This window comes from Salpingoeca rosetta (genome assembly GCF_000188695.1).
Source record: "Salpingoeca rosetta unplaced genomic scaffold supercont1.25, whole genome shotgun sequence".
NCBI lineage: Eukaryota > Choanoflagellata > Craspedida > Salpingoecidae > Salpingoeca > Salpingoeca rosetta.
The window spans coordinates 822,186-833,008 of NW_004754909.1; the positions used below are offsets into that span (position 1 = coordinate 822,186).

At 55.0% G+C, this 10,823-nt stretch overlaps 2 protein-coding genes across 2 annotated transcripts in view; one reads left to right on the forward strand and one right to left on the reverse strand.

Annotated features, from left to right (window-relative positions):
* Positions 1 to 10: 10 nt before the first annotated feature.
* Positions 11 to 4,319, forward strand: PTSG_08889 (uncharacterized protein). Its single transcript, XM_004990218.1, has 14 exons — positions 11 to 214; positions 479 to 565; positions 749 to 866; positions 1,055 to 1,196; positions 1,436 to 1,601; positions 1,869 to 2,040; positions 2,276 to 2,339; positions 2,544 to 2,683; positions 2,839 to 2,935; positions 3,229 to 3,272; positions 3,456 to 3,494; positions 3,645 to 3,753; positions 3,903 to 3,977; positions 4,150 to 4,319. The coding sequence occupies exons 1-14, from the start codon at positions 171 to 173 to the stop codon at positions 4,293 to 4,295; spliced, it is 1,443 nt and encodes a 480-aa protein (XP_004990275.1). The 5' UTR covers positions 11 to 170; the 3' UTR covers positions 4,296 to 4,319.
* A 680-nt stretch (positions 4,320 to 4,999) lies between these two features.
* Positions 5,000 to 10,823, reverse strand: part of PTSG_08890 (uncharacterized protein) — a gene marked incomplete at its 5' end in the record, with an annotated part of 19,031 nt that continues 13,207 nt past the window's right edge. The window contains 14 exons of the mRNA XM_004990219.1: positions 5,000 to 5,260; positions 5,495 to 5,596; positions 5,816 to 6,004; positions 6,139 to 6,496; positions 6,816 to 7,105; positions 7,430 to 7,529; positions 7,707 to 7,798; positions 8,018 to 8,537; positions 8,714 to 8,815; positions 9,083 to 9,171; positions 9,421 to 9,482; positions 9,737 to 9,987; positions 10,244 to 10,321; positions 10,509 to 10,625. Coding sequence (XP_004990276.1) covers positions 5,031 to 5,260; positions 5,495 to 5,596; positions 5,816 to 6,004; positions 6,139 to 6,496; positions 6,816 to 7,105; positions 7,430 to 7,529; positions 7,707 to 7,798; positions 8,018 to 8,537; positions 8,714 to 8,815; positions 9,083 to 9,171; positions 9,421 to 9,482; positions 9,737 to 9,987; positions 10,244 to 10,321; positions 10,509 to 10,625 — 2,580 coding nt within the window. The 3' untranslated portion in view covers positions 5,000 to 5,030. The remainder of the gene's footprint in view (positions 5,261 to 5,494; positions 5,597 to 5,815; positions 6,005 to 6,138; positions 6,497 to 6,815; positions 7,106 to 7,429; positions 7,530 to 7,706; positions 7,799 to 8,017; positions 8,538 to 8,713; positions 8,816 to 9,082; positions 9,172 to 9,420; positions 9,483 to 9,736; positions 9,988 to 10,243; positions 10,322 to 10,508; positions 10,626 to 10,823) is intronic.

Below are 10,823 nucleotides of genomic sequence, written 5' to 3' on the forward strand. Positions count from 1 at the left end.
GAAGACACCACAACACCATAACACCACAGCACCACACACGTCTTGCTCTCTCGATCACACGACGCGTGCCTGAAGGGACTGGAGTGTTGAGAGGCGAGCGAGCAGGTGGTAGTGCTGTTCTCGTCACTCCTGCTGTGGGCCCACCAGCAGCAGCGCCGGCCGCAAGCATCATGTCCTATCTCGACGCTGTGATCCGCGCTGGATTCCTTGACAAGTGTGTGTGTGTGCGTCGTGTGTGTGTGTGCGTGTGTGTGTGTGTGTGTGTGTGTGTGTGTGTGTGTGTGTGTGTGTGTGTGTGTGTGTGTGTGTGTGTGTGTGTGTGTGTGTGTGTGTGTGTGTGTGTGTGTGGTGTGTGTGTGTGTGTGTGTGTGTGTGTGTGTGTGTGTGTGTGTGCTGTTCACCCTGCACGCCGGTCGTTTCCTCGACGCCGACGGCGATCCATCACGATGGTGCTCACCTTCCGCTGTTTCACCTGCAGGAGTCCCCCGCTCAACAAGGCCGGTTCGGCCTTCAAAGGCTACAAGCGTCGCTGGTTCGTGCTCAGAAGCGACTCCTCCAGCCTCAAGTACGCAGATCAGCGCGCATGCCCGCGTGATCGCGTCTGCGTCACCAACTGCCTTGCTGTGTGGTGCTGTGTTACCATCTGTCTTGCGCATCTCGTTCTTCCACTTCCATCTACGTTGTGGCGCTCTCATTCATTCACCTCACCCTGTCCCCAACCCGCGTATTCCCCCCCCCCTCCCTGCAGCTACTATGAGACCTCCAACACGAAGAAGCGTCCAAAAGGGTCCATCAACATGACGGAGGTGGTCAAGATCGAAGGCTACCAGACATGGCCTGGCAGCAGCAAAGCAAAGCATCCATGGGTGCGTGTGTGTTGTTTGTGCTGTGTGTGTATGTGTGTGTATGTGTGTGTATGTGTGTGTATGTGTGTGTGTATGTGTGTGTATGTGTGTGACCTCTCTGTTGTGCTGCGTGTAGGCGTCACTGTGTTCTACTTCAAGCCAGCGCCATCTCCATTCCTGGCCTCACCCATGGTGTTGCACAAGTGCAGGTGTTCACGATCGAGACGCTCAAAGGCCGAGTGTACTACCTGAGCGCCTCGAGCGAGGAGTCGATGCAGAGTTGGGTTGCAAAGCTCCAGGAGACGTTCCAGTTCTTTCTCCTCACCAACAACGCCGAGGAGAGCATGCACGGTGTGTAGGCGAACACGCCTGCGTGCGCGTGTGCGTGCGTCTGTGTGCATGCGTGTGTGTGTGCGTGGATGTGTGTGTGTGCATGGATGTGTGTGTGTATGCACAAGCGTGTGTGTGTATGCACAAGCGTGTGCAAGAGCATGCGTGCGTGTGCTGCCATGTGCACGGCACATCTGACTAGCAGTGATAAGTGTGTGCCACGCCCTTCTCACCCGTCCATGTGTCGTCCCTCTTGTCAGCAACCCAAGCCCTGCAGAACTACAGCAACGGCGTGATCCCCGTGAATGTGTCGCTGATCAGCACCGCCAGCATCACTGCCACCGTGCAGGTCGACGAGAGCACGACAGGGCGTCAGCTCATCGCCCTTGCTTGCAGAAAGACAGATGCCCGCGGCGACCCAGACATGTGCGCAGAATGCGATTGTATTGCGTGCAGTTCTGTATCTCTGTGTGCGTGCGTATGTGTGTGTACGTGTGAGGGTGTGTCTTGTGTGTCTGTGTGTGCGTGTGTGGGTGTGCGTGTGGGTGTGTTTATGTGAATGTGCGAATGTGTCAACTCTGTGCTTGCGTGTTTAAGCGGCCTCCGTGCGAGTGTGCTAGTATGCCAAGGCCCACGCACCTCTCAATCAACCCCTCTTCTCAACCCCTCACGCCGTGTCCACCCCCTTTACAGGTTTGGGCTGGTGCGCGTTGATGCGAGCGGCACCACGTGTGAGCGCGTGTTCGCTGACGACCGCCCGCTTGACCTTCTCCGTCGCTGCCCGACACACACCATCTACGTTGTCTCCAGGGAGGACCTTCCCTTTGCTCTCAAGCTCATCAAGGGAAACACCGCTGCCCCTGCCGTGAGTGTGTGTATGTGGATGTGGATATGGATGTGGATGTGGATGTGGATATGTATGTGGATATGTAGGTGGATGTGGAGGTGGAAGTGGATGTGTAGGTGTAGGTGTAGGTGTAGGTGGATGTGTATGTGTATGTGTATGCGTATGCGTATGCGTATGTGTGTGTGCGTGTGCAATGCAGAGACACGAATGATCTTTTCACGCCAAGCTCTCATCACCACTGCGACGTAACCAGGCGGAGGAAAAAGGGCAGAGCTTGGTTGCAGTCAAGTTCCTTGGATGCAGAACAATTACACACGGTGCGCTTACCCACACTGCTGCGCCAACAACAACACGACAACTGCATGATTCCATTCCCTCTTCTTTCCCTGCACGCCCAATGCACCCTCGCCCCTCTTCTCTCCCACCACCATCACTTACGACATTGCCATCACTCACCCCTTCCACATGGCTGCCACCACCACCACCACCACCACCCTGCCACCACTGCGATCACGGTGCAGACATGGATGAGGAAGGGGTTGGAGAGGTGACCTCTGGGCTGTCACGACAGGACCTTCACGCGATTGCAGATGCGATGAAGAAATCGCCAGCGACCGGCACAGACAACCTGGTGCTCATGGTCTCACAGGACGGCGTCAAGGTCAGCAGTGGCGATGACACGTGTGTGTGTGTGTGTGTGTGTGTGTGTGTGTGTGTGTGTGTGTGTGTGTGTCAACTCGTTGGTCCTGCGGTGTGACAATGGCCATCGTTGCATCTGTGGTTCATCCACCACCACGACCACCGCTGCTGCTGCAGGTGATGAGGAAGAGGGAGGATGAAGCAAAGCGGCCCTACACCGTACTGCTCGAACACACATACTTGCAGATCACAGACTGCTTCGACATGGACAAACGTATGGAAACCAGAGAGGGGAAGCAAAGGCACTGTGCTGGCGTCTGTGACTTAATGTTGTTGTGTCTGTAACTGTATGTGTGTGTGTACGTGAATGTGTGTGCGTGTGTGTGCCGTATGTGTGTGCGTGTTTGTGTGTGTGTGTGTGTGTGCGTGAATGTGTGTGTGGTTGTGCATGTGTATGTTGGCTTGTCGCATGAAAGCTATGTTGTGCGTGCTGCATGTTGAGTGAGTTGACCTTTCATCGTCCTCGCGTATTCATCGTCCTCGCTCATGCATGCGCCGTTCCCACAGTCTTTGTGTACACTGTTGCAATCAACCCGACCACGACGCCAAAGGTGTTGTGCGCGTGAAGAAGAGCAGGGCCCTTGCACAGTCGCATCCGTTGTGTGCACAACGTCATCGCTGTGCTTGGTTTTGTCATTACTTTGCTGTCAGCCACTCGCTTGTGTCTTGATTGCCCACCCTCACATGCGCCTACTTGCGCCGCACACGGGCACGAACATGGTTGCCTTCAACAGACGCTGGTGTACGTGTTCAAGTGCAGCGACGTGAAGGAGGTGTGCGCCGAACTGTTCACATGCTCTTGCACGTTTGAGTTTGCACGTTTTTTGATTTCTTTGTGAGGGTTGCTATGCTAACACACGCACATGCAGCCCTGAGTCTCAACGACATGCCCCCCCCCACACACGCACGCATCAACCACCCAGACGACGAAGCTTCGGTTTCTGTTTCGGAGCCACTGCCAGGCCGCGCACCACATGTGCATGGACCGGCTCGCAGACGTTGAGGTTGCACACGCGGAGGTGCCAACACCAGGTACACACCGCACCATTGTCGCGTTCTGTGGTGGCGTATGCATATGTCTTTTGCTTGTGTGTTGTGTGTTTCGTTTCGTCTCAGCTGACGCAACACACACAACACACACACACACACACACACACACACACACACACACGTGTGCTCAGATTCGCTTGAGTTCAACTCGCTGTGGATTGCACAATCCGCAGCAAGAAGACGGCAGTCGAGTTTCCTGCGATCAGGTGAGGACGAAACATGATGCAGTGATGCAATGCGTCCGCCGTACAATCGTGTGATTGCAGTGTGCAGTGCTTGGTGTGTTTGCGGGTAGTGTTGGTTCATACACTCAACATAACCTTTCATTGGCCACTCACGCCACCACGTGTGTACCACCGTGCTTGCTATCATCACCAGAGCCAGCTGTGCACGCTGATCGGGCGGTGCGTGTGTTGCTGAGTGCTATTGGGGAGTCTCCGGACGCATCCAGACCGCTGGACGAAATTGTTCGCGCACACCAGTCTCTCCTCGACACCGTCCTCTCACGCGACGAGGAGGCGTGATGATGATGATGATGATGATGATGATGATGATGATGATGATGATGATGATGATGATGATGATGATGATGATGATGATGATGATGATGATGATGATGATGATGATGATGATGATGATGATGATGATGATGATGATGATGATGATGATGATGATGATGATGATGATGATGATGATGATGATGATGATGATGATGATGATGATGGTCGTATGGGAGGGCGGGGCAAATCAACCCCTGTAAATGCTTTCATGTTTCAGTGTGTTGTGGCTTGCGACATCAGAGGAAGCAAGAAACAAGCGATGGTCGCTGACCCACACGCGGCTTCTTCTGTTCGACAGGCTTCGTGTGCAATTGGCTGTTCTTTTACTTGTGGCACGTTCATACTGACAGCGATAGCAACCACTGCTAGCTTTGTGTCTTGATACTTGTGTACACACGAGCTACTGCTTTGCCCGTCTTGATTAGTCGATACAACCGCACCCCGAGCAACACGAGCACTATCTACGACCTAAACCACAGTCCAAAACAGACAGACAGACAGACACACACACACACAGACACACACACACACAGATGCAGAGACAGAGACAGAGACAGACAGAAACACACACATGCACACACACAAACCACAAACACACAGACACACACAAACACACAGACCGACACACACACACACACACACACACACACACACACACACACACACACACACACACACATGTACACACATGCTGCTGTGTCAGCGCCTGCGCGCGCGCTTCGCCGATGACTTTGGCGATGTTGCCCGCCGCTTCGCTGCATCAGCAGGGCTCGACCAATCGGCGACAGTGGATGAGGATGAGGATGAGGATGATGACGGTGGTGACTTGCTAGTGGGTGCTGCTGCCGCTGATGATGACGACGTTGCTGCTTTGGAGCGATGTTGAGCCTGATGGCGGGACAGGCGTGCAACTGACGTGAACGCTTTGCCTGGCATGTGTGCAAGTGTGAGTGAGTGAGTGAGTGAGTGAGTGAGTGAGTGAGTGAGTGAGTGTGTGTGTGTGTGTGTGTACATTGTGAGTACTCAGCATCAAAGCAGACGAAAGCTGAAAAAGGGACATGAAACAAGGTGACAAGCAGCAGCACATTGTGCAAACATGGAAGTGAAATCAAGCAATAAAGCAACCAACCATGCAAACCACTCCAGCTCGAGACATGACTCACCACATGTGGGGCACATGTGCGGTGCGGGTTTCTTTGTCTTCTTCTTCGTTGACCTCTGCCGGATGTGCGGGGCAACAGCGGAGAGAAGCTTGTGGAAATAGGCTGACGAGCACAGCAGTCACAACAGGTCGACGTTGAGTTGGTGGTGGCAGAACCAGATTCACACATAGACAGGTACACAGACACACCCAGACAGGCACACACACACACGCACACACACACGCACACGCACACACACACACACACACACGCACTCGCAGACACACATGCACACAGACACACACTCATACACACGCGACTGTCTGCCCTGCCGCCACTCACCTCGTAGTTTCTCTGCAGAGCGAACGATATCGCTGTCGGGGAGGTTGTACGCCTTGCAGTTGTCAAAGATGAGCTCTGCGTCGGCGGCAAAGGCCGCATATGTGCTGTACGCGTTGGAGGTGGCGCGGGAATGGAGCGTTGCCAGGTCCATGGGCGACTTGATCACCTTCGCGTAGTCCGGGTAGTAGCCTGGTTGCACCCCGTGTGGGAGTTGAATGCGCATTGGTAAGCTGAGGCGAAAACAATCACAGCGGCGGCAATACAACACCCACCCCCCACCCCACACACACACACATTTACGCGCCCCTTGGCTTGCCACTCACTGAGGTTGACAGGGAATTGAAAGTGTGTTGCTTCCGAGTGCTTCTGCATCTTCTCAATAATCTCCACCATGGCTTGTTTCATCTCCTCTTCTTGCTGCTGTCGCGGCTGTCCTTTGCCCTTGCCTGCTTTCGCACTCCCTTCACCCTTCTGTCCATCATCATGCTGCTTCGCTTCTTTCGCCTCCGTCTCCGTCGCGTGCCTCTCAGCACCACCACCACCACCACCACCACCACCAGCACCGCCACCATCACGGTGCGGGTGCAGCCTGCCGCTTCGCCGTGTGCGCTCGCGTGTTCGCGTCCTGGCATCGCCCGCGCGCTGTTGTGCTGTTGACGGCCGTGCTGCACTCGCTGGGACCTGTGAGGGGAGAAAGAGAAACGAGGTGAAAAAAAAAAAAAGAAAGGTGTGTGTGTGTTTGTGTGTGTGTGTGTGTTTGTGTGTGTGTTTGTGTGTGTGTTTGTGTTTGTGTGTGTTTGTGTTTGTGTGTGTGTGTGTGTGTGTGTGTGTGTGTGTGTGTGTGTGTGTGTGTGTGTGTGTGTGTGTGTGTGTGTGTGTGTGTGGCGTGAGAAAGAGTGGCAAGGGACGCGGGGAGCCAGGGGAAATGATGGCAGCAGTCGCAATTCACAGCCCAAACAAGAACATACACGATCACCACCATCATCCTGTCTCCACGTACCGAGAGCGCTGGTTCCCTGCGCTTTGCGGTGCTTGCAATCCACTGCGCCATCTCCTTGCCGCAGCACGACTCCAGCGCCGCCATGTTGATGGGTGGCGACGGGGGGCGTGACCGTGGGGGCGTTACCGCAGCTGCCGCAATCGCTCCAGTGGTGATGGGCGATGGCGGGGGCGACGATGGGTCACAGAGGGCCACGACGTTGGCGGTGAACATCTCCTCAAAGACAGAGATGAGATCGCGCTTTCTCGTTTCGCGCCGACGCGTCATCTCACACAGCGACCGCGCCCGCTCTGGAAAGAGGCATAGAATAGCATGCAGAAGGATGGGCATGCAGAAGGATGATCAGAAGGGCAGACAGATGGATGGATAGCCACATGCACCAACACCGACAAAGAGACAGGCAGATGGGCAGGTGCACGAAGGCAGTTGGTGGAGATGGGTGAGTTGAAAGTCAAGGCGGGAAAGCGAGAAACTGCGTGCTCGCAAGCATGTTGGCGAGTGGTGCTTTGTAGTTGGGTGAAAGCAGCTGTCCCGAGTTTACGCAACAGCAATGACAACACACGACACGAGAACACACGATCAGCCCGAGTGCCAGCTGGAGTGTGGGAACTGACCGAGCGAGAGACGGATCTTGTGGATCTGCTTCTTGACCGTAGTTGGATCGCCGTAGACAGACGGCGTTCGTTTCATCATCGCCGGCACAAACTGGCGCATCTGTCGGGATGGTCGACATGCTGGGTCGTCAGAGGTTGTCAAGGTGACAGACAGACAGACACACACATACACACACACACACACGGACAGACAAACAGACAGACAGACACACACACACACACACACACACACACACACACACACAAGAACACAGGGGATTGCACAGTTGCAGCGTACCAGGGCCTTTCCATGCTGCCGTCGCCGTTTTTGGACCCAAAATGCAAAGACCGCGCGGGCAACTTCGAGCGGAGCGTCCAACTCCTCCGCAACTGCATCGTCACACACACACACACAGACACACAGACACACACAGACACACACACACACACAGACACACAGAAACACACACACACACACACAGACGCACAGACAAGCAGACACACACAATAAATATCGTGCAGGTGAGGCAGGTCAGACACCAGCAGCAGAAAACACTGCAAACAAACACCACAGTCACAGTACAAGTAACAGCAGCACTCATCACGCACCGTCGACAACGTCGACGTGCGAGCAAAACTCTGCAACAGGCGGCGCTGCCCCTGCTGTGCTCTGCTGCTGCTGCTGGTGTCGCTGTTGGCTCCTTCTTGACGGTGAGGATGAGGATGATGAGGATGATTGCGCGTTGTTGGCACGGCTGTGGTGGTGACCATTCTCACGCTTATTCCTCTGCTGCTTCTTCGTCGTCTTCTGGCTTCCTCCACCGCTACCGCCTCTGCGTCCCTTGCGACCTCGCAAGTCAACAGCCACATCATCATCATCATCATCATCATCATCATCATCATCATCACCACCGCCACCACCACCATCATCGTCGTCATCGTCGTCGTCACTACCAGCGCCCATCCATATCGCTGCGACGCGCTGGGCCCCCGGGTGGCGGGCAGCGGCGTTGCGGTGGCGGTTGCAGTACGCGTGGCGGTACACACAGTCGTCCTCAATCTCAAGCTCCATCCGAAGCTTGGCAGACGTCGCACACGTCACGTGGAACGCCGTCGTGCACGTCGGAACCTGCAGGATGGTGGTGGTGGATAGACGGTGATGGTGGTGAATGGTGGTGGTGATCAGTGGTGGATGATTAGAGTAGCGCGCGCGTACGAGCTGCAAAACACTGAAATGCAAACGAAGAAAGCAAGAGGACGCATGTGTGGGGGTGGGTAGACAGACAAATCGTGCGGCGAACTCACGATGCACTGGATGCAGGCGCCCGTGCGCTGGCCGCAGAGGGTGCAGAGGAGCTTGTAGCGGTCGGCGGGGACCTCGGAGATGTCAATGGGCTCCATCACATCCTGGGGTGCAACGAGACAAGGAAGGTGGAAAGGGGTGGCGTGAGAGGAAGGGGAGCGTGAGAGGAAGGGGAGGGGAGGTGAGAACGCGACAAAGGAGCAATCATGCAAACGGCAGGCGACCACAGCGTACACACAAATAGAGACAGACGGATACAGATACAGACACGCAAGCACAGACATACACAGGCATACACAGACACACACAGACATACACACACGAAACACAGGTACAGGCACAGGCACACACACACGCACACGCACACATACCGGGTCGACGATGGAAGACTCTGGGATCCACATTGCACATCGGACGTGTGCGTAGTGCTTTCCGCCGCTGCACGGCTTCAGCGCACCGCCTGATGCACACGCGTGAAGGGGTGGCACGTGTGCATGTAAAGTTGATGCGTGGATGTGTGCAATGTATGAATGAGTCAAATGTGATTGTCGCGGTGCTTTGCAGGGGCCAAACGTGTGTACGTGTGCAAGGGCATTTTCGCTCTGTTTCTTCATCTTCAACCGCCATTTCGTCATCACAGGAACAGCGGCGCACGACTTGAAGTTGTCGTATGCCTGCAAGCAAGCGATCAAGCCTGAGATGTCGTCACCTTTTCCAGAGCAGAGGTGGCAGGAGAGGTGGGCTGCGCCAAGACTGCACGCACAGCAGTACCTGCATCAAGGATGGCCAAGCGGAACGAGTGGGCAAGTGAGAACGAGAGGGGAAAGCAAAGGTGGGAGCAGCAGGACGCAGCCTGAAGAGGTGTTGCAATGACGGACAGCAGCATGCACAAATACGCAATGTTTACACACAGACGCACACACATACAGACACACACAGACACACACACACAGGCACACATCACACACAGACACAGACACAGACACACACACGCACACAGACACACAAGGGTGCCTTCAACTGACCAGTTGCCCTCTGGAATGACCTTGATACCGTAGCACACCTGGTGCACACACAGGTTGCAGCCGTCGCAAAACACCATCTCATTGCCCTCCTCCGAGTCGGGAAGCTGGCACACGTCGCACACGGTGTTCTCGTCATACTCCAGTCCGTGGCAGCTCGCCTTGCCGCCGGCCTTGGTCATACCGCGGAACGCCGCTCGCTCAAACTCAAAGATGGCGCGTGACATGTGGTGGTATGAAATCTCAACCCCGTCCTGCAGACAGCAGCAGACAGCCAACAGGGGGGGGGAGGAGGGGAAGTGTTGTTCACGTGTGTGAATGTGCGTGTGTGTGCGTGTGTGAATGTGCGTGTGTGTGCGTGTGTGAATGTGCGTGTGTGTATGTGTGTGAATGTGCGTGTGTGTATGTGTGTGTGTATGTGTGTATGTATGTGTGTGTGTGTGTGCGTGTGCGTTTGTGTGAGCAAGTGAGAGTGTTGACAGCGGGCGTTGAGTATACGCCAGCGCCCACCTTCAAGCGGTGCCTCTCGTTGAACAGCTTGCGCCAAATCTCGTCCTCTGTATCCAGATCGTAGACACCCGCCTGGTCCTGTTGGTGACCAAGGACAAAACGAAGGGTCAAGACGGCCGCACACGTGTGTGATGTTGTGGGGGGGGGCAAGCAATGCACAGTGGTAGGGAAATGCACACACACGCATGTGTACATGTGTACATGTACAGGTGTATGCTCGCGTGCACACACACACACACACACACACACACACACACACACAGACCTGTGATTCGATGTATCTGATGTATGTCTCGGGCCGCTTGAACGGGGAGAGCGCATATGGGGGCGTGATTTTCTTCGCGGGCGCCCGTGCAACGCCAAGTTTCGACCCAGACGGAACCTGCACCGCACAGGGAGTGATGAGGGGTGAGAGAGCTGCATTTATGACTCTGTGTGTGTGTGCGAATTGTCGACGCCCATGCATGTCATGCATGCCGTCTCCTGTCCTACACACACACACACACACACACACACACACACACACACACACACACACACACACACACACACACACACACACACACACACACACACACAC